The sequence below is a fragment of the Anser cygnoides genome, chromosome 4, assembly GCF_040182565.1.
Source record: "Anser cygnoides isolate HZ-2024a breed goose chromosome 4, Taihu_goose_T2T_genome, whole genome shotgun sequence".
In the NCBI taxonomy this organism is placed as follows: domain Eukaryota; kingdom Metazoa; phylum Chordata; class Aves; order Anseriformes; family Anatidae; genus Anser; species Anser cygnoides.
In genome coordinates, this window is record NC_089876.1 from 64,793,897 (window position 1) to 64,813,257 (window position 19,361).

Sequence of the window (19,361 nt, forward strand, 5' to 3'; positions counted from 1 at the left end):
TTTGACTGACTGTGCAATTATTCCTACTGTTTCAGCTGTCAAAATCAAGGATTTAATTACAGGAATTGGAATGACAGTGCTCATTTCAAGCAGTAAACAAGTCTGTGTTCTTATAAAGACTTCTTTTCAAACCCATCACAGAACACACACACATTCTGTGGCAGATTATCTCCATCCTGTTCCAGAAAGCTTTACATAATCTCTGCCAAGTTTGGGTTTGAGAAAGCAAAGTCCTGACCAATTACTAGAATGTTTTTAATTGCTGTAAACAACAACAAAAAACACAACCACAACAAAACAAGGAAATTTTTCAGGGCTTTGACACTAGCTGTGTTGAAGTGCAAGAAGCTTTTTGTATGTAGGACAGATGCAGGATGAACAGAAGTGGCAATGTCCTTATGCTTTTCTGTCTCCGCTTAAACCTCACAGCTCTACCTGTATCTCAGGCTTTCAAATTTATCCATATTCTTTTCTTTCTTTAAATCTACTACCAGCCTACCACACACAACAGGATTTTTGTTTTTTTGTTTTTTTTTTGTCTGTTAGAGATATGGAGGGTTTCTGAACTGATACTTACGTTTGGTGATGTTTTTTCAGTCTGAGCACTGCGTCCTTTCTTTTCCCTTGGGTAAGAGACACCTTGATAGAACTGGCTAGAAACGCTTGCTTCTTTTAACCAAGTGTCATCGTGATTGGGGAAAAAAAATTGGTATGCAGGTTCTTTTATGTTTTGTCTGGTTAGAATACAGATTAAAATATTGATTGGTAGCATTATAATTGCTGTGTAAGTACACATATGAGTAATGGACATAGTATTGCCTCATTTTATTTTTGGTCCTTGTAATTGTTTTTTGTGTAGTGGATTTGAACTTGAAATGAACACTGCTTAGAACAGCAATCAGTTTTATAGGTAGAAATTTATTTTTTTATATTTACATGCCAGTTAACTGTTTCTACTGTTTTTCATTATTTATGCAGATGTCATCATAATGGGATTGTATATAAAATGTGGTTAGTATAGAGATGATTACATTTTTCTTCCAGCAATTAAAGACACCAGAAATCTACTTGTGAACTAGAAATATCACAGGAGAACTTTCCTGTAAGCTAATAAGCAAAGAAGAATGTAGTAACGAGTAAGTCATACCTTAGTAGGGAAAAGTCTTACAAGTCTTACGAGGAGCGGCTGAGGGAGCTGGGCTTGTTCAGCCTGGAGAAGAGGAGGCTCAGGGGCGACCTCATCGCTCTCTACAGTTACCTTAAAGGAGGCTGTAAAGAGGTGGGGGTTGGTCTGTTCTCCTACGTGCCTGGTGACAGGACGAGGGGGAATGGGCTAAAGTTGCGACAGGGGAGTTTTAGGTTGGATGTTAGGAAGTACTTCTTTACCGAAAGGGTTATTAAGCATTGGAACGGGCTGCCCAGGGAGGTGGTGGAGTCACCATCCCTGGAGGTCTTTAAAAGACGTTTAGATGTAGAGCTTAGCGATATGGTTTAGTGGAGTACTTAGTGTTAGGTCGGAGGTTGGACTCGATGATCTTGAGGTCTCTTCCAACCTAGAAATCTGTGATACTGTGAAAAGTGCATTTGCTATTTCCAGGTTGTTTCAGCAAGCCTAGGCATAGAAACTCCAAGGCTGCTTTTAGACTCACTGCATGATCTAGAGAAAATCACTCTACCTCATTTTTTTCATCTTTAAAATATTGGTATCTCCCTATCTCTTCAGAAGACTGGATTAGTTAATATTGATGTGCTGCTTTGTAGGTCTAAAGTGCTCTATTAAATAATTAAGAAAGAAGGTGGACCTAGTTTTAGAATTTTTCAGTGGGATGTTTTGCGTTCGTAAAAGGGGCCAGTAGAAATTATTTATTTGTTTTGAATCATATTAAAAGCCATTAGTGCAATGTCACTTGTGTTGAAATTGGTTCACTAAAAATATACTGGCACCCTTTGCAAGGAAAAGAAGCTGTTACTACAAATATAATCTTGAAATAAAAACAGCTGGCAAAATCTGTGCTGTAGTCCGTGTAGCTAGTGGTAGTGATGAAGCCATTGTGCAGTTATGTGCAGAATTTGCCACATGAGGTCATTGTATCCTCAGTTCTCCTGCTGAGCTGGCTGCAAGTAGAGCATTAGCGTTTTAACTTTGAATGGCTCTGGAAAAGTTCAAGAAGGAAGAGACTGCTTCCTGGCATTGCCAGAGCAAAAACATTAAACTGATGAATAAATACTCTACTGAATGAGATAAATCCTGATCTCTGGAAGGAGGGGAATAAAGCAAGCCTCTGATGGATTAAGTAAAGGACTAAAAGGCTGAGCTGACGGGCAGGGTTTTAACACCAGAAGGTCTTCCGTGCAGCCACCAGCTGTTTCTGCTCTGTGAGTGAACATTAGCACACGGATAACACTAATCCTGGTGTGCCTGAGCAATAACAATCTTTTAGACCCGAACCATCAGGCCCAAACACAGGCAGTGAGCAATACTAACGTTGGCAGCGTGCTGGGGAAAATAAAGCAATTGAGAATTGTACTGAAGCCGTGCTTAGTACTTAATGTATCAAATATAAGCCTGAAATGAGAATGGCTCTGAAATTGTGGCTGAAAGCAAGTAGTGACAAGGAGTGTAGATTCTGGACATAAGTGGTCAAGTGATTTATTTTACCTTAGGTCAGAATTCAGTGGGGGCATGCAGTGAATATAATGCACAGAAGCTAAAACCTAGACTGTTGTGTGTAGGTGACTTGTTCTTAGGTCAAGGTTTCAAGCCATGGCTATAAGCAATATGACAGTATAAATAAGAATTTAGTGCATGCTAAAATAATACATAGGATAGTGCTCATTTACTGGATTTCTGTGGATTGCTTTTCTCAGTGTCCTACACAGGGTGTACATTAGATCTATGTATCTGCAGAATGTTGAGTTAGTCCAGCTCTTACCACGTATGTTTGCTGGCTAATAATACCGACAGGCTTTGGAAAAGGAGGTGGCTGCTGCAGTTTGTTCAGAACACGTTGCTTTGCTTTGTCCACATTTTTCCTTTCTGCACTTCATGCTTCTCTCTCCAATTTCCTTCCAAGTTGTTGTGACTTGTCTTCTAATAAATACCAAAGACATTATCTTGCACAAGCTTTAACAGACTCGTTAAAGCCAAAATTTCAGTAGCATGCAGGCTACTTGTAGATGTGGGTTCTGCTGCTTTTCTAGTTTTCTGTCTTAGGAATCCTAGTTGTTTTCTCTGAGCAATTCTCTTGTTAGTCTGGTTGATTGCTGGGGCTCTTAGTACTTCTTTGTGGCTTCAGCCCTGTCCATAGATGTGTACTGACAGTGTGCTCTTTTTTAACCATAATTATCTTCAGATTTGCCTCCACTAGTTTCTTAAAATTGCCCTCTGATAAGTTTCCACTGCACCTTTGGCTTTGTCCTGTCCATGGAGCTAGCTCATGGCCTTTACCCTGACCCTCTCGGCTGTGTACAGCAGCCTCAGGTCGTTGACTGCGTTGTTGCAGCAGGCTGCTGGTCGGGGTTGGCTGCCTGTGTCCTGTCTGTGCTGTGCCTTGGAAGACCTGTGGTAACAGAGAGCAGGACTTTACTTTTTGGTATCTGTTCCAGATCTGCTCCAGTGCTTGCTTCATGAGGGCTTATTGCAGTGGTCCAGCGTAGTCAGGTAGGTATTTCAGGTGTGTTTTTCCTTGTCAACAGTTCTTCCTGTCTCTGTCTTATCGTCTAGGGAGAAGATAAGTCCACCGACTTCCAGCTTGTTTCAAGTGGGGTTTCTATTGCGGTGTGCTGTTGCTGTGGCCTGATGATAGCATTTTAGGATGCCGTAGTTTTGTGGTCTGCCTTGGCTGCAGCTCTTGCTGCAGCATGCTTTAAATACTTTGTATTTTGAAAGGAAGGCTAGCTATCTGTTTTGACGAAGAAATATAGCTCTGTTCTGTGCAATTAAGCAATTTTATGTATTGGAGAGTTAACTGAGATTCCTTAAGTTAGGGAATTTTCCTTTTCTTGAACAGTCTGTTTTCAGTGTGCCTCATGCTATTGTGCATACACTTACAATTGGCTTTTCATAGCTAATGAGTGCCCCTACTATGCTTACACACTCAGGTGTGAAGTACATATCGATCTCCAAGTTTCGCTTCTTACCTGCTGTGATGTACTCTCTGTCCTCTTTGGACTTAATCACAGCTTATGCACAAGACTTGCTTTTTCCCCAGAGAGGACAGCATGATCCTTGTGGTCTAGAGGACGATTGTTTTGCTTGTGGCATTCCATCCTCTACAGCATTTTACTGTGGGACAGGAGTGACCATTGATGCTGTGAAGATGCTATTGCATGGTGCACTCTAAAATTTATTTCTAAATGCATCTGCGAAGTCTTATGGGTGTATCAGTCATTTAGACTTGTATGATAGTGCTAGAATCTTGATGGTATTTGTAGCTATTTAGCTTATTTCAGTAATGGCTTCTCGTGTTATCTTTTGATGACACAATTAGTCTTTGCATCCAGTGAGGCAGACAGAATTGGTCCATGCCAGAGATGAATCACTCAATCTTTGCCTGAAAGTTTCCTTTTCTTCCAGGGTTGTTCACCCATGATAGACTCTAAGTGATAATGCATCTTAGTTTTATGTTTTATTGACGGCCTGCACTTGCCCATTGCTCTCAGATGAGGACATCTCCAGCATCTGGTTGCACTTTTGTCTTTAAATGCTGCTTTACCATTGCTTCTGGGATTGCCTTTACAATCCAACTGGAATCATGTTGGCAGTAGGTCAGAAAGCGTTGCTGAAAATGTAGCAATTCTCTGTCAGCTTTCTGGGAGCGTGGACTGAAGGTCTCCATATCTGCTGCAGACCCTCTGCAGACCCTTTCTTTTTGTTGCTTTTTTTTTTTTGTCAGGAGTGTTCTCTCTCTGCCTTTGAGTTTTTTGTTGTTGTTGTTTGCTTGTTTTTCTGTGGACTGAGTCCTTTGCATCCCACATACCTACAGCAGCATATACACTGGATGCGATACTGTGCTTCTCTGTCCCTTTACCTCATGAACTCCTGCAGTGAGAGCCTGTGTACCCAGGGTGAACTACTGACCGTCACCATATTGATCCTTGTCTTGGATATCTGTAGCTGCTGTAGATCTTGGAAGTTATTTCTGTAGGGGATTAGACCTTTTCCTACATTTCTTGCAGGTTGGCATAGTACGTCCATTGAATGAGCTTGTCTTTCTTTTGGAAATACTTAAGGTCTTGAAATTGCATTTAGGCACCTGAATTCTCAGTCTCTTAATGTAAGTACTGATTTCCACTTGTGCTTCTTCATGTCAGGGTGCTGTGTGTTTTTTGGGAGGTGGGGTATGTGTGTTTTCCTAAAAGTCTTTACAGTCTGTTTTTAAGGGGAGTATGGTGTTCATCAAAAAGCCAAGACAAGTAATTTGAGTATATCATGTGTTACTCTATGCAAAAGCATCATTTTTTTTTTTACCCCCTTTTATTTGTGATAGAAGGCTTTATTTCTTCAATTCGATCTCCTGTGCCTCACCTGGTGTACAGATATCTAGATAAGAAAGGCTGGCATGTAATGTTCCAAGCAGGGCTTTTTCCTCGTGTCCCACCTTTCTGATGCATTTCCAGATCTGAATCCCATGAATGCAGTGAGCTGCTGGTATATCTCCTATATCGTACACTCAATAATGTGAAAGAACGCTGTATAAAATGCAGTCGGCTTTCCTGTTTTTTTTTTTTTAAAGGGGACTGTGTGCTGTCTATAGAGTTCACTTTAATCTGAAATAACAAAAAATGTTAGTATTCAAAAATCCTTGCTTCTTGTAGTGGCTCTGTTGCTGACGTTATGTGGTCTTGGCTAGGTCGCTTTTCTGAAAACGAGTCATTAGTAGCACCAGTACTGCTGATAGCCTTAAGTTTTATTTATTTTTGACCTTTAATTGTGATATGAATGGTCGGAGAAGAAGGAAGGAGTTGGAGGGAAGTTCTTAGTTGATCTTTAAAGCAGAGAGAGAATTGAGACAGATGTTAAGAGAAAGAAATCTTGTTATGAGTCTTGACATAACGAATGTGTAGCTATGCCTGAAATGAAGAGTAAGACATAAACAGATAGTAGAATGTAGCTTTTTAGCTGAGTAGGATATGATGTTAGCAGGAGCAGGGATGTTTTCTCTGAAAACAATGCCTGATGCTGCAAAACGTACACATCTGGGAAACGCGAAAGGTAGAAATAACTTGAATATTTGCACATGAGTTGTCAAAGGATATGGGAAAAGTTATACCGATAAAGTTTCTGCAAACTTTTGTCTGTATCGATGGAGGCAGTAGAGAAATTTAAGAACCCTGAGAGATAAGAAACTGCCTCAAAAAGCAATGTAGTTGGTCAGCCCTGGTAGCTCAGATAACAACAACCAGGTGCTCTGCATCTGTACTCAAGAGAAGTGGTGACCAGGAGATGTTTACTGCTGATGTGTGGTTGATAATCTCTGCCCCCTCACAAAGAAAGGTGAGGATGAAGAGTGTATGAATGGACAAATAACTTCTGGGTTAAGGGTTTTGGTGCAGCATAAACAAGGCGGGTAATATAAAGACTGGTAACCATTTAACAGGACAAATGGGGTGAGAGAGTGGTGGGTGTAAGGACAAGGCAAACAAAGCCTTTAATCTGCTGTACTGGATGTTGCTAAAGATAAATCAGAAAATGAGTCTGGTTCAGGCTGAAGTTAAATATGTTAGCAAAGAAACACGCTGGATTTACAGCTTTTTGTGATGAGTCCAATTTTGTCCTAACTTGTTTTAAGTCCGGACTATTTCCGTGGAGTTCAGTAAATCATAGAATCATGTACTACCCATGTACTCTCTAGGTACAGCTCTGATTGTTAGGCAAGGTATTTTATGTATAGATTCCTGTTTAAAAATCTGTAGGCCTTGAGAGATGAGTGGTTTGCTAATATCATAGACAAATTATTGCAAAAGGACAGTCTTGCTAAAAGTGCTCGTGTTTGATCTCACAGGCTGGAGAGGCAGACACGTGTTGGAAAGGGAGAGCTGATTCCCTTCTTATTGACGTGCTTTTCAGTTTCGCTCATTTGGCAGTATATGATGGAAGTAAGAACAAGATGCCCCAGACTAAATCTTTGGCTTATGCTCATCCTCATTTTAAAAGAGCTTTGCCAAAATCAAATCAAGAAACAGACACAGAGGTGGAAAGGCTTTCTGTCCTTACAGGAAATAACTGCTGTAATCCAGGGTTGAGAAAAATTGAGATATTTGTAGGCTAGCTTTGAAGTAGAGTATTGCTAAATGGAAGCCATTAAGATCTCTGTAGCATGCAAAATGCATCTGGCTTCTTAGGAAATAATTCTCACGTGACTTCTGCACACTAGCTGGGGCTAGTGGGGCTATGCTGTCAGTAGTAAAACAAGCATAGTTTCTGCTTTAGCTGTAGTCTGTGTGCCATGCACAATCTTTTTGTTGAACAGGGTTTCATCAAATTGCTTCTGTTTTGCACGGGTGGTATGAGAGGAGAATTGCATCCCCAGGATCATGTTTTCTTCTCATTCAATGACCAAAATGAGGGCTCTAATTTTTTGAAGCCCATGACATTGGGCAGATGTGACGTTTGTGGACTAGCAGTTCTTAGCAGTGGCTTACACTGTGTAAAACGTAGCTAGATGTTATTATATATTACGCTTTTATGAAACAAATGTAAGCATCCTTAGAGAAGGCTTGTTTTCTCTGTAACCTTTTACCAAGTCCTTTAGAAAGAGGAGTAGCCTTAGTCTCAGGAGGCTGCAGCCTACAGACAGGAGTTACCACTGTAGACAATTATGACTAGTTTCTCTTTTTTGGGGGGAGGAGGGGAACTAAGCAGGAAGTAATGGAATTACTAGTAATTTTTATTGTGCATGTGTAATATTTTATGACCCTTAAACAGGATATGCAGCAAGTGAAGAGTTTAGGAACTTCTTATTTCAATGCCCCAAAGGGGTTCTAGGCAGCAATGGTGCAGCTCAAGTAAGCCAAGTGTAGCATCTATATGTAACCCATATATATTACCAGTGAAACCTGCAGTATACTAACTTAAAGATTTGCAGTACTTGTAAAGGGAGCACAACAGCTCATTACAGTAACAAAGAGCTTGAAAATGGTTTTGAAAACCTATAAAGGGTTTTTTTGAAACTTATATCAAGGCATTAACTAAGACTGTCACCTGCTATCATGGCTGGGCACGACAAATAGCAGTGTTACCCCTCTTCTTAGAGAGGACTAAATAGAGGCAGTGTAGAGTGGATTTTTCATTTCCTGTGTGACCTCGGATATCAGAGAACGGAACAAAACCTGTTTTGGACTTGGCTATTGCTTTGGACTATACTGTGTCCCTCACTGAAGCCACAGAGCAAGGGGTGGGAATGGGCAATGACCTGAATAAAGCAGAAAGTGCCAAGTAACATGCAGAGTGAATGAATCCAGCATAGTCTAGCCCAAGTCGGTGAGTAGATGTTAGAAGGAAATTGATTTATGGAATTTTACTGCCGGGTTTGGAACTGGAATGCTGAAAGGTCTGTTCAGTTGTGATTTCTTCTTGTTCTTGCTAAAGAAGAGAAGGATAAAATGGACCTTCTTTTCTGCAGAAAAGACAGGTGTTCAAAGAAGCGGAAAGTGCCCCTCTAAAGGCATGTTTGCAGAGCTATTGCAATATTTCAAGTGTGCATCCTGTACCTCGTAGAAGGAAATGGGAACAGGTGGCTAATTACGGTACTCCCACTCATGTAATGTACAGCTAGTGTTCTGTGCCATTAACCTGTATTACCTTGAGCTATTGCCAAAGCTTTGGCTTTCAGAGAGCAGGTGAGTGCTGAGTTCCTGCCTTGCCAGTGATAGAGCAAAAACTCTTGTTCTGGATCCTGTGTGCTAGGCAATTGAGGGAGCTAGAACAGGAGGCAGAAGATTAAAGGGACTGTAAACCCTTGAGAAGCTTCCATGTCCTTGCTTCTCTCTCTCCTCAGAATTCTGTGTCCTGGGCCACCTATAAAGGCAAGTGTGCTGTGTTTAGCTCCTTGTAGGTGATGGTTGATGGAGCTAAGGAGACTTGCTGCAAGCCTACTGGGGCCAGAAAGTCAGTCACGCTCTGCTACATCAGTTCCATTTCTAGACACTGGATGTAAGAGGACAATGCTGCCACAAGAGGGAAGAGGGAGTTTTAAAGGGGTGAGAAGCTCCAGTAGTGGGAGTAGAGTCACCCATGATATAGATAGTGATTGAGAGCTGCTTTGAAGGGGTTTTACTGGTGCTTTTGTTCTGCCACATCAGCATAGGTTAAAGAATGAAGAAGGCCTTTACAAATCTGTCATTATGTCTTCTGCTGGCACAGTAGCTTTGGTCAAAAAGTTATTACTGTCAGTGCAGGTTTTGCCTGGGGAGACTGGAGGAAGTTTTGGCAAAAATGCTCTTTTGCTAGAGAAGGCCCTAGTTGTCTCATAAGCCCTTTGCTGGTGTACAGCAAGATATAGCTGTACTGACAGTTAGCTCACAGCATAGCTTTGGCCTCAGTGTAAAGGTCTGGGCAAAGCTCTTTATTTGAACTAGGACTTAGTTAAAGAACATGTTGTAAGAGAATGAGAATTTCCCACCCCCCTGGCTCTGGCATGTAGCAAGGGCTACATTTATTTTTTTTAAATAGCATCTCCAAATTAGAAGAATGTGCTCAGAAAGGATTGAGAAAAGTCATTTTCAATCCCAAAGTTCACAGTGGTTTTGAGACTCTTATCTCAGTTTCATTTTTCTTTTTGGGGGCGAGGGGGAAAGCAATGTCCAATCCAGCTAGGCACACCTGACTCCAAACTTGGGTTTGTTTGCTTGAGATTCAGATATGCAGACAAGCTCTCTGTAAATATTTAATGAAAGTGGTTACAGTGGTGTTTTGCTCTGACACTTGTACAATTTGAAGTGCTTGTACTTTGCATGTGAGTTTGCTTTTTTCCTTTTCTTGGTATTTTAATTCTGCTGAGTTTGAAAATAAGTGTGTTCAGTTTAAAAGTCATTGATGGGAGTTGGAGGAACGAGGTACTAATGCACAGTGTGGCGTTCAGAAGAGAGCACGTGTCTGAGCTCCTGTTTTGTGAGAAGGTTAATTTTTCCAAAGCAGCCTCTGCTTCAGCAGAAGTGACATCACAAGGGGCAAATCTAGGCTGACTCTTACTGGAAAATTTTACTTTAGGAATATAAAAACAGCATTTTGGAGATACTAAGATGAAAAATATACTGCAAATATAAGTAACATGGAGACCGCCTTTGTTTCTGAAATGTGCATTGCTATAATACTCAGATATGTCTCATTCTAGAGCTGAGTTTGCTATTAATCTGTACGCAATTGGTTATGGTGAAATGTTACTGAAAAAGGAAAAGGGTGTTATGACTTCCCTGTAATTAATGGCTTTGTTTATAATTCACATAGAGTGGGAAATTCCTTTAGAAGCTAATGAAAATCTACACCCCCCCCCTCATTTCTGATTTCCTCTTTCTTTAACTACTGTTACACATTTCTTACCACACCAGTATGCTCATTGCCCCTGGCATAACATTGCACAACCCTCATTTCCAGTGATTTGCAGCAAATATACTAATTAAATTGTTTATTGGTGCTCATCAATTTGTTTGTTTAAAGCTGAGTGCTGTATGAGTTAGATAAATGTCTTTCAAGTGGCTGAATGAAGTTCAGAGGCCGTAGATGGTCATTAAGAGGCTTTAAGACCTTAAAAATAGCTTTGCTGAACTGTGAATTTTTATTTTTGTAGAAGAGGCTCCATTGAAGTAGTCACTAATAGTATTTTGGCCTAGTAAGGATTGGCTTAGGTGAGCTAGTTTCTTACATGCTTGTAGCACCGAATTTCCCATTTGCACATAGTTGCGTTTGCTAGGAAGCTCAAATGTCCCCTTTCTTTTTCATTACAAAGGCAGCCTCCAGCCTTTGCAGCCTTCTGAACCCTTCAGCATTTTCTTGGTTTTCCTTGACTTTGCTTCTTTGCTCAACATCTTCATGGAATTTGACCTTCTGGAATTGAAGTGGTTTTGTCTAAATATTTGATGGTTTCAAGTGGGGATTCTGCTGAGAACCTTTCTGAGCCCTTCCTTGCAAAAGATTTTTCTTCCTTTTACCTGCCACAGCTGAAATGGTGTAATCAATGACTCAGGTAACTCTGAAGAACTCTACTAGATGACTGGGTACCAATTAGGGGCGTAGTGAAAACAGCTTCCTTCTTTTCATCAAGTTTTCCATCTCACTTAAGGTTTGTTGGGGAGCTCATGTTTTCATATGCCTTATTGTTGTTTTTCCATAATGATTTGGGAATGTTGATTATTTTGTCCTCCCAGTCCAGGAAAAATTGCTCATCTTTTCCCATCACTACAGCAGCTGGTTGGAAACAGGCAGATTTCACAACTCTTAGAAGGCAACTGTATTCTTTCCCCTCTGGGAGCCCTCTAGCACTCCCCTTATCAGTCTCAAGAGAGAGATGCAGCCTGTGTTAACATGTTTCGTTTCATTTCAGTCTGACTCCACCTAACCTAGCACAGTCCAGGATCTTCCTTTATTCCTTCCCGAGGAGGATGTGATTGGGCTTAATCCTGTGTCACTTCATCATTGAGGAATGTCACCTGACTCAGCACCTCTCTACATAAGCTGTCAGGCTGTTTTCTCAGTGATGCTTAAATCAAAGGAGCATAGCTTCTGTGGGAGCACATCAGGTGAAGTTGCCTGGGCTTTCAGAAATGCTTCCTGCCCAGCAGGGCCGGTTAAGCCCCTTACAGATGACACATTCTGCAGGGGCTTTGTAAGTTGCTGCTAGGTACTGAAGCATTTTTTAAAAACCTGTGCCTGCAGCCTCTAGCCAGTTTGTACTCATTCATTGACTCCAAATGTGGATTATTGCTCTGTAACCACACAACATAGTTTCTACTCAATAATCCTAGCAGCTAATTATGGTTTCAGTTTATCCTGTCTCATGGTTGCCTTTCCTGTAATCTCTTACTACATGGGGTTTGGTTTTTGGTTTTCTTATGTAGGAAGATTCTCTGAACATTTACTTCATAAAAGTCTGGCCTATTTGTATCCGTCCAAGATCACTGAGAACCCGTGGGTGTCATTGTACCTGCCTGCTCTCTGCGTTGCGCCTCTCCTGCTGGGCTATGAAGCAGCCCTGAATTTTCTACAAGGCCACCAACATCTGCGCACCAGGGTACCCCAAGATAAGCAGAAGTATGGCTATATACCCAGGCCTACGGGTCATTTCAGCAGGAGATGACATAAGTAATTCCAGGGTGATTCAGAGATTTGGAGTTTACCAAACTGAGTTTGAGGTATGCACAAGTGAAAAGGAGAAATGGAGAACAAGCTGAGCTGTTTATCCCAGGCCCCCTGAGTTGAAAGCCTCAAGAGTGCTCAGCATTATTACGTGATTGTTCACTGTGCTGACTGTGGAGGGTGAGAGCACTGCCCTGGGCCCTTTGCAACTACCTGGCCCTGCTGCGTGGGCTATGAATTTCTCCATTCACTTGCCATGTGAATAGATGGGCAAGCTTTGGAGCTGAGCTGCTCAAAGCTAAGGAGGCTGGATCTGCGTGTTCCTGTAAACCACAGCCAGACCTAACTTAAGATATCAATCTTCTGGGTGTGTTTTTTCTTTTTATTTTTATTGTTGGAGTGTTTGCTGTTTGTCTCTATAGTAGTAATGCCATACACTTTCCATTTGTCATCTGTGCTGAGCTACAATGGCATGCGGCACTTTTTTTGGTTCAGAAAGGACACTGGAATAATGGCTATATGCTCACATCCCCTTTTTACCCTCTATGTATGCTGTAAAGCTTCAGGCATTGAACAAAAAAAAAACACAACAAAACAAGGAAGGATGCAAGGTAGCTGGAGCTTACCAGGCAGCCTTCACCGGATGTTGCAGGCAGGAGTAGAGAATTTCAGCTTTGGAAGAGGGAGTTTGACTAAGGCAGTGAGATGTGGAAGCCCAGCACTAACTCTGAGCCAGTAGATCACTCCTGGTTTTGGCTGGTGTTTGCTCCTTAAGCAAACATCTGACATACCCAGCAAAATGAGCCCTACAGAAAAATCCTGTTTGTATGAAGAAGCTACTAGAGATGGGTGATGGGATGGATGCTCTTGCTCCCTGTGGTCTTGGAGAGATGAACTGTGTGTGGAAGGTCTGTCAGTGCACTTGAGGTGGAAGGAGACTAACTACTGAAAATCATTCCCATACTGATCCTTCTGATGATTGTCCTTGCTCCCAGATTACCTACCTCTGGCTGCAGGTTACAGTTTCCTAGTGTGTATATAGTGTTTTTTTTCCTATTTCTTTCTTTCATTTTTTTTCCTCCTCTCTACTAATTGGCTACTGGGCCCTAGGTCTTGTGTGCTAATGTTTATTTTTCCCCTTTTCCAGTGAGTGTGCCTTAGGAACAGACTGGTTAATCTGATGCATTAATGACTGCCACAATAGCCCCAGTTACTTGGGAAGTGATAGCAGCACAAATCACCCGATTTCATCTATTTCTTTGAGATTCCCTTGCTTCTTTCCTACTTTTGAAGAAAGAGGAGACGTTTGCTGTATAGGCAAGGAAAGGTAGGAGAAACCCAGTGCTTGTGATACAGTAACAGTCTGACTGCCTTCATTAAGTCCCACAGTGGCTTGCCTTGGCCACAGAGAGAAAAAAGCTGCTTGTTGCTCCGTGTTAAGCTGGTCTGGTGTCCTGGTGGGAATTCACCTTCAGCAGAGCCCCAGGGCCTGCACAGCTAATTGAGAAGAGTTTTAAGCTGAAGCCTGGATCAGCCGGGCTGCTGACTGTTTCACCTGGCAACGGACAGTCCTGTTTTGCTGCAGTTTGGCCCTGGGCCCTTTCAGAGGCCTCTGAGCACAAGATAAATAATCTCTTTTATTTGTCCTAGGCACCTGTACAGCTCCTGGTATGGCTGGCCATGTCTGAGACTCTTGCAGTCCTCCGGTGTATGCTGCTGTAAAGCTGCAAGGTGACTTATTCCAGTTGTACAAGGAAAGATCAGAAATGCATCAAAGGTAAAGGAAGTCCACAGCCATGGTTGTGGTCATCGGTTTCTGACCAATCTGTAACCATTGTATGCTTCAGCTGTACACATGACTTAATTTTTTGGCTGGGCACATCCATCTTTTAGTTATGTGACGGGAAGAGAGGAAAAACAGACTGGTTCTCTAGTGTTAAGGTAAACAGACATCCTCCGGTATGTTTGGGGCAGTGCCTGTGGGCTGAGCAAGTATGCCCTGGGTTGCAGCCTGGTGGGGAAAAAGTCCTGAGGGCAGAATCTCTGTAGCCCTGTGACTCTGAAAGAAAGTAGGGTTAGAATTTCGGGTTGTGCCGTGCCTGAGTAATGTCACAGAAGGAACTCAGGTCCCTTCAGGGTTTAAAACATGGTCTTAACAATGGGACACTGTGTCCGTGCTACTGTTACAAAAGGTTTAAGTTCAAAGACCTGTCAGCATTTAATTACAGTTGACTTTCAGAATAGTCTTTTGTAGGTAAAAGAGCATTTTATTACTAAATCTGAACTTACCTTCACAGACTCAGGAATTCTGGGTTTTTAAATTGACTGCAGAGTCAATTAAGCACCTAAATCCCTTTTGAGATGAGATCATGCCAGTTCTTTTCATAACAAGAGTGTACAGTGTTTATTCCTCCTTTTCACAGAACTGCCATTTATGGTATTTTTTCTCTCCTCTACTCTCTCTTCTCTCATAGAATCATAGAATATTCTGAGTTGGAAGGGACCCATAAGGATCATCAAGTCCAACTCCTGGCACTGCACAGGTTTACCCAAAATTTTAGACCATGTGACTAAGTGCACAGTCCAAATGCTTCTTAAATTCAGACAGGCTTGGTGCAGTGACTACTTCACTGGGGAGCCTGTTCCAGTTCGTGACCACCCTCTTGGTGAAGAACCTCCTCCTGATGTCCAGCCTAAATCTCCCCTGCCTCAGCTTGACACTCTTTTATTGCCCCTCCCTTTTTTCACCTCCCCCTTCCCCTCCCCCCCCCTTTTTTAGCCCCCCCTTTTTTCGCCCCCCCCTTCTTTTCTCATTGTCCTTTGGCTCAGATAACTAAAGGTAATGTCTCTTGTTTTATTATGTTCACTGAGGAACCATTCCGTTCTTAGATATAAGGGCTTTTCCCTAGAATGACTGTATTAAATAATGTTTTGAATGTGTAAACCACAGGAAAATATACAAGGGATATCTCTGGCAAGCAAACCCGATGCTGTCTGAAAACAAGGGACTCACAAGATTTCAGAAATGGCCACTGTTTGTGGTTATCTGTCCTGTAAGGGATCTGTCCTGTTAGGGGTTGCTCCTTTTAGAATCAAGTTCCACTTTGTCTGAGAAATCACCTGCGCAATTGAAACAGAGGGAGTTCATGTAACTCTTTATTTCTGAAAAATCTTTAACCTCATACTCCATAGTTCTTCCAAACGCTGTCTGAAGAAAGGGCCACTGGGTGGTGCTGTTGTCTTGTGGTTGGCCAGCATAAAAACCGTGGTACTTCAGAGAAATGACCTAAAACGTTAAGGTATTCCACTAGAAAACCTGTCTTGTTATAAGGTGATGATCTGGGATTCAACACTGACAAGCATGGTAGTGATGACAGCATTTTACAAGCAATTAATGTCACCTGAACAAGAAGGGAAGGTTAAAGTTGCCTGGTTAGTCAGGAGCATCTGAGAAGTCAGATTCATAAAACTATGGAAGGATTGGCAAACAAAGAAGCAACACCACCAGTTTGGATGAAAACCCCAAGCCTCTAAGGCAGTAGGTAAGTAAGGATTTAGTCTAAACAGATGCTTTTGAGTTGTATGTATTTTTTTGAGTAAGTTGCTCACCTGAAAATCAAAAGGCCAATGAGAAGTTAAAAAGGAAGAAGTCAGAAGTTGTTTTGGGAAGGCCATTTATCCCAGGCCATTCATTTTTGTTCTAAAAATGTTTGGTGGTATTGAATATCACTGCTTTCAGGTGCACAACCTGAGATTTTATTTTTTTGTCCCCTTTCTAGCAGTGAAGAAGGGGAAGACAGTTGTTGGAAATCTTCCACTGTTTAAAAAAAAAAAAAAAGCAGGGCAGCCAATCAAGTGTGTCACTGGACTTTACCACAGGACTTTCTAGAGCTCAGTCATGCCACTTAATGTTTTAGCATCTGTCTTTTACCATCTGCTTAAAATGGAGCTATTGATAGTTATCTGTCTCGTTAGGAGGTTAGAAGAAGTAATGTTTATGGCATACTGTTTAAGGCATGGAATTCCTTCAGAGGAAGAGATTGGAACTGGACTGCTTCCAAACTGCAATTTTAATGAACTATGTGACACTTCAGAAAAGGAATAGTTTCTTCATTTTTAATAGCTGTTGTAATTTAAAAAAAAAAACAGTGTGTGTGTGTATATATATATATATATATGCATACATACAGACACGAACGTTTTGTCACTGCTTTCCGCAAAGTTTTAGGATACGGAACTCTGTGACCTCTGGGTTGTAAAAATCAAGCAGCAGAATGAATTGTTTTAAGGGCTGGCTTGCCACCTGTTCTTTTGAATTTTCTTTTATTTATTTATATATTTTTTAAAATCCACCATTTTGGGCCAACTATTTGCAAATGACCTGAATCCAAAGAGTGAAAGTGTGAAAGCTGAGAATACAGAGGGTTAAGTGTTTACTTCATGAATTCAGGGCTAGCTCATTGCCTGAGATAGTGTTTCAAATGCAGTCATGCTTCCAGTGCTTTGTTTTCTCAGCAAAAGCTATGGAGGATGTCATTTGTGGCTGTTTCCCCCCCGGCATTCAGGGAAGGGGCTAACTCTGCCTCTTCAGCTCACAGCCATGACATTTCTAATGAAAATTTCTTAACTCTGATTACTCAAAGCTTTCCCTGTTTTGTGTCTGTGCAAAGGTTTAAGAAAGTTTTTAGGTGCTAGTGATAGTCAGAGGGCTGAGAATGTAGCTGAAACTAAATGCTTAGATGGTGTGAGGTGTTACTCTCCTTGTGCTTGTCACAGTGTGCTGCCAGCTACTTTGTCTGCTTGGTGTTGTTTGGACCGAACATGGCTTTACTCCTCTTTGAGAGGAATGCTTGTTGGCACAAGCAGCAACTAGTTTTGATTTCTCAAATGAGAAACTACAGCTACTGCTTTCTTTTCACTGTCTTCTGTGACCTTGTAGGTGAAGTCAGCATTTAAATATGAGAGAATGCCTTAAAGTTGCTGTAGGAGCAAGTTTGATGTATATGGTGTGTTCAGAGTGGCAGTTGATGATAGAGATTGCGCTCAGTGAGGCAGAAATGCTGACTTCACATCAGGGTGGGCTTGAATATTAGCGGTGAGCTCACTGTAGCATCTATTGACCAAATTGCAAGTTGTCTCACGTTTAGTTAATTTTGAACTTGGTGCATGGAAGATAACCCTAAGAAAATAAACCTGCTTTGCTTGCCCCACTCCTTTTCCCTTCTCAGCCGGAGTGCATCATGATTCACTGGTGACTGGGCACACATTTCTATCCCGCTGTCCCAGCAGCGGGGAGCATCTGTGCCGCACCATATGGTTCCCAAAGCCACTTGGGTTGCTGTGTGGGTGAGGCGCTGCTGGTGAAGGAAGGAATTGAAAGAGGATGTGGGTCACTTTTTAATTTTTTTTTTTTTAATTCTTGATCACATATGGGTTATGGCACAATGCCAGTTAAAAAGTAGACAGCATTTCAAGTTGAGTCATGCCCTGTGCTTATTATAGTTCGGTTGTGGGATTCCAACAGCTTGCCAAACACGGGTGCCTGTCATTAGACAGTCATCCCAGCAGCAAAGCAATCTGCCTTGTGGGTGGGAAGAGCCCCTGACAGCTGGCTTGGGAAGAGCTGATGCCCAGACAAATGGCATGCTGATCCTGAGTAGGAAAGGGCTGAGATGCCAGCCACACAGGACAGGAATTGTCACCAGGCAGGTGTCCCCAGACCCAGTGTCTACCCAGAACAGGCATTTCTCTGCTTTGGCAAGTGCTGGCTATCCCAAGACAGTAAACACCTGGGCAAAACATCAATAGAACTGATGTAGGTAGGAATGTAACTCTGTTAAGCCTGGGTGCCTATGAGCATAGCTGGGGAGGTTAATGAAGGCGTCTCTGCAATGTAAGCTGCATACAGGAAAATTCTGCCACCCAAAGTTGCTGCTTGCTTGCTGAGCTTTGACCGCAAGAATAGCTAATAACTGAGAGAGAGAGTTAGAGAGCTCTCCAGGAAATGAGCAGTAGGATGGAAGCACTGTGCTGGAGGTTGCATTTCAGCAGTTGGTATTTTCTAATCTGAGGTTACAGCGCAACATTTAAACAAATAATAAAAAAATACAGTTGCAAAAATGATTTGGAATGCTGAAGGCTAGTTTTGCTTTCTGGTTTTCATTTAGCTCAGAACTGACTTTGAACGTACTTATGTGATGAAGACATCATAGCTGCACAGTTGTTCAGAATGAGGCGTGCATTTTAACACAAGCCTAAGCTGATGTAAACATCACACAGAGTGTTCTCAGCACACTGTTAGAACTTTCTGGTAATTGCATTGGTTAATTTATGGCCAACTGCATTGAAGAATGACCTCTTTCTGAAGTGGTATTTAGTGAGTTTCTTTACTATGGTTTTAGCAAATAATCTCCCAGACTTGGCAGTATGAAAAGTGGTCTCATTGCACAATAATCTAAAATCTCATTAAAACCAAAAGAAGCCTATAAGTTAATGCAATAACTTTGATTTATTAACTTGGGGTAGTTATAAACTTTTTCCGTCTGGATCTTGACAATGTTTGTCATTAAATGGAGATGCCTGTCGGTACACATTTACAGGAGGCCTGGGATCTGTAATAAATATTGTAGGCTTCTTTCAGCCAAGTCAACCTCTGATGCATCCTTTAGTACCGTTAAGCTGAAACTAACTGAAAACCCATCTAGGTAAATGGCTGAAAACAACTCAGATATGCTGTTACAGAAATAGACAGGAGGCTCTGAGGTGTTGCTAACTCTCTCGGTGTTGGAGGCCTGGCTTACCAGCAGACGCTTCCAACTGGGTTGCGTCGAAGGGCCGCGTGGAAGGACCTGGCCTCTGCCCGCTTTCGCCCCTGGGTGCCGGGCTCCAGCGCTGGCCGTGGTGCTGAAGGGCAGAGGCGCCTGGGGCAGCTGCCCAGGCCCTGTGGGCAACCTGCTCCTGCTGGGGGCAGCCGGGAGGCCAGACGGCTGCCTGGTGGTGGGTGTGTGGGGCACAGCTGTCTCTCCCTCCCTCTGACGTGTTTGGAAGTTCTGGAGCTGTGTTGGGAATG

General features: G+C 42.1%; 1 protein-coding gene across 1 annotated transcript in view; it reads left to right on the forward strand.

The window, feature by feature from the left end:
• Nucleotides 1-14,050: 14,050 nt before the first annotated feature.
• SLC4A4 (solute carrier family 4 member 4) overlaps nucleotides 14,051-19,361 on the forward strand; it is a 230,004-nt gene continuing 224,693 nt past the window's right edge. The window contains exon 1 of the mRNA XM_013193772.3: nucleotides 14,051-14,069. Within this exon, the coding sequence (XP_013049226.1) occupies nucleotides 14,059-14,069 (11 nt within the window). The 5' untranslated portion in view covers nucleotides 14,051-14,058. The remainder of the gene's footprint in view (nucleotides 14,070-19,361) is intronic.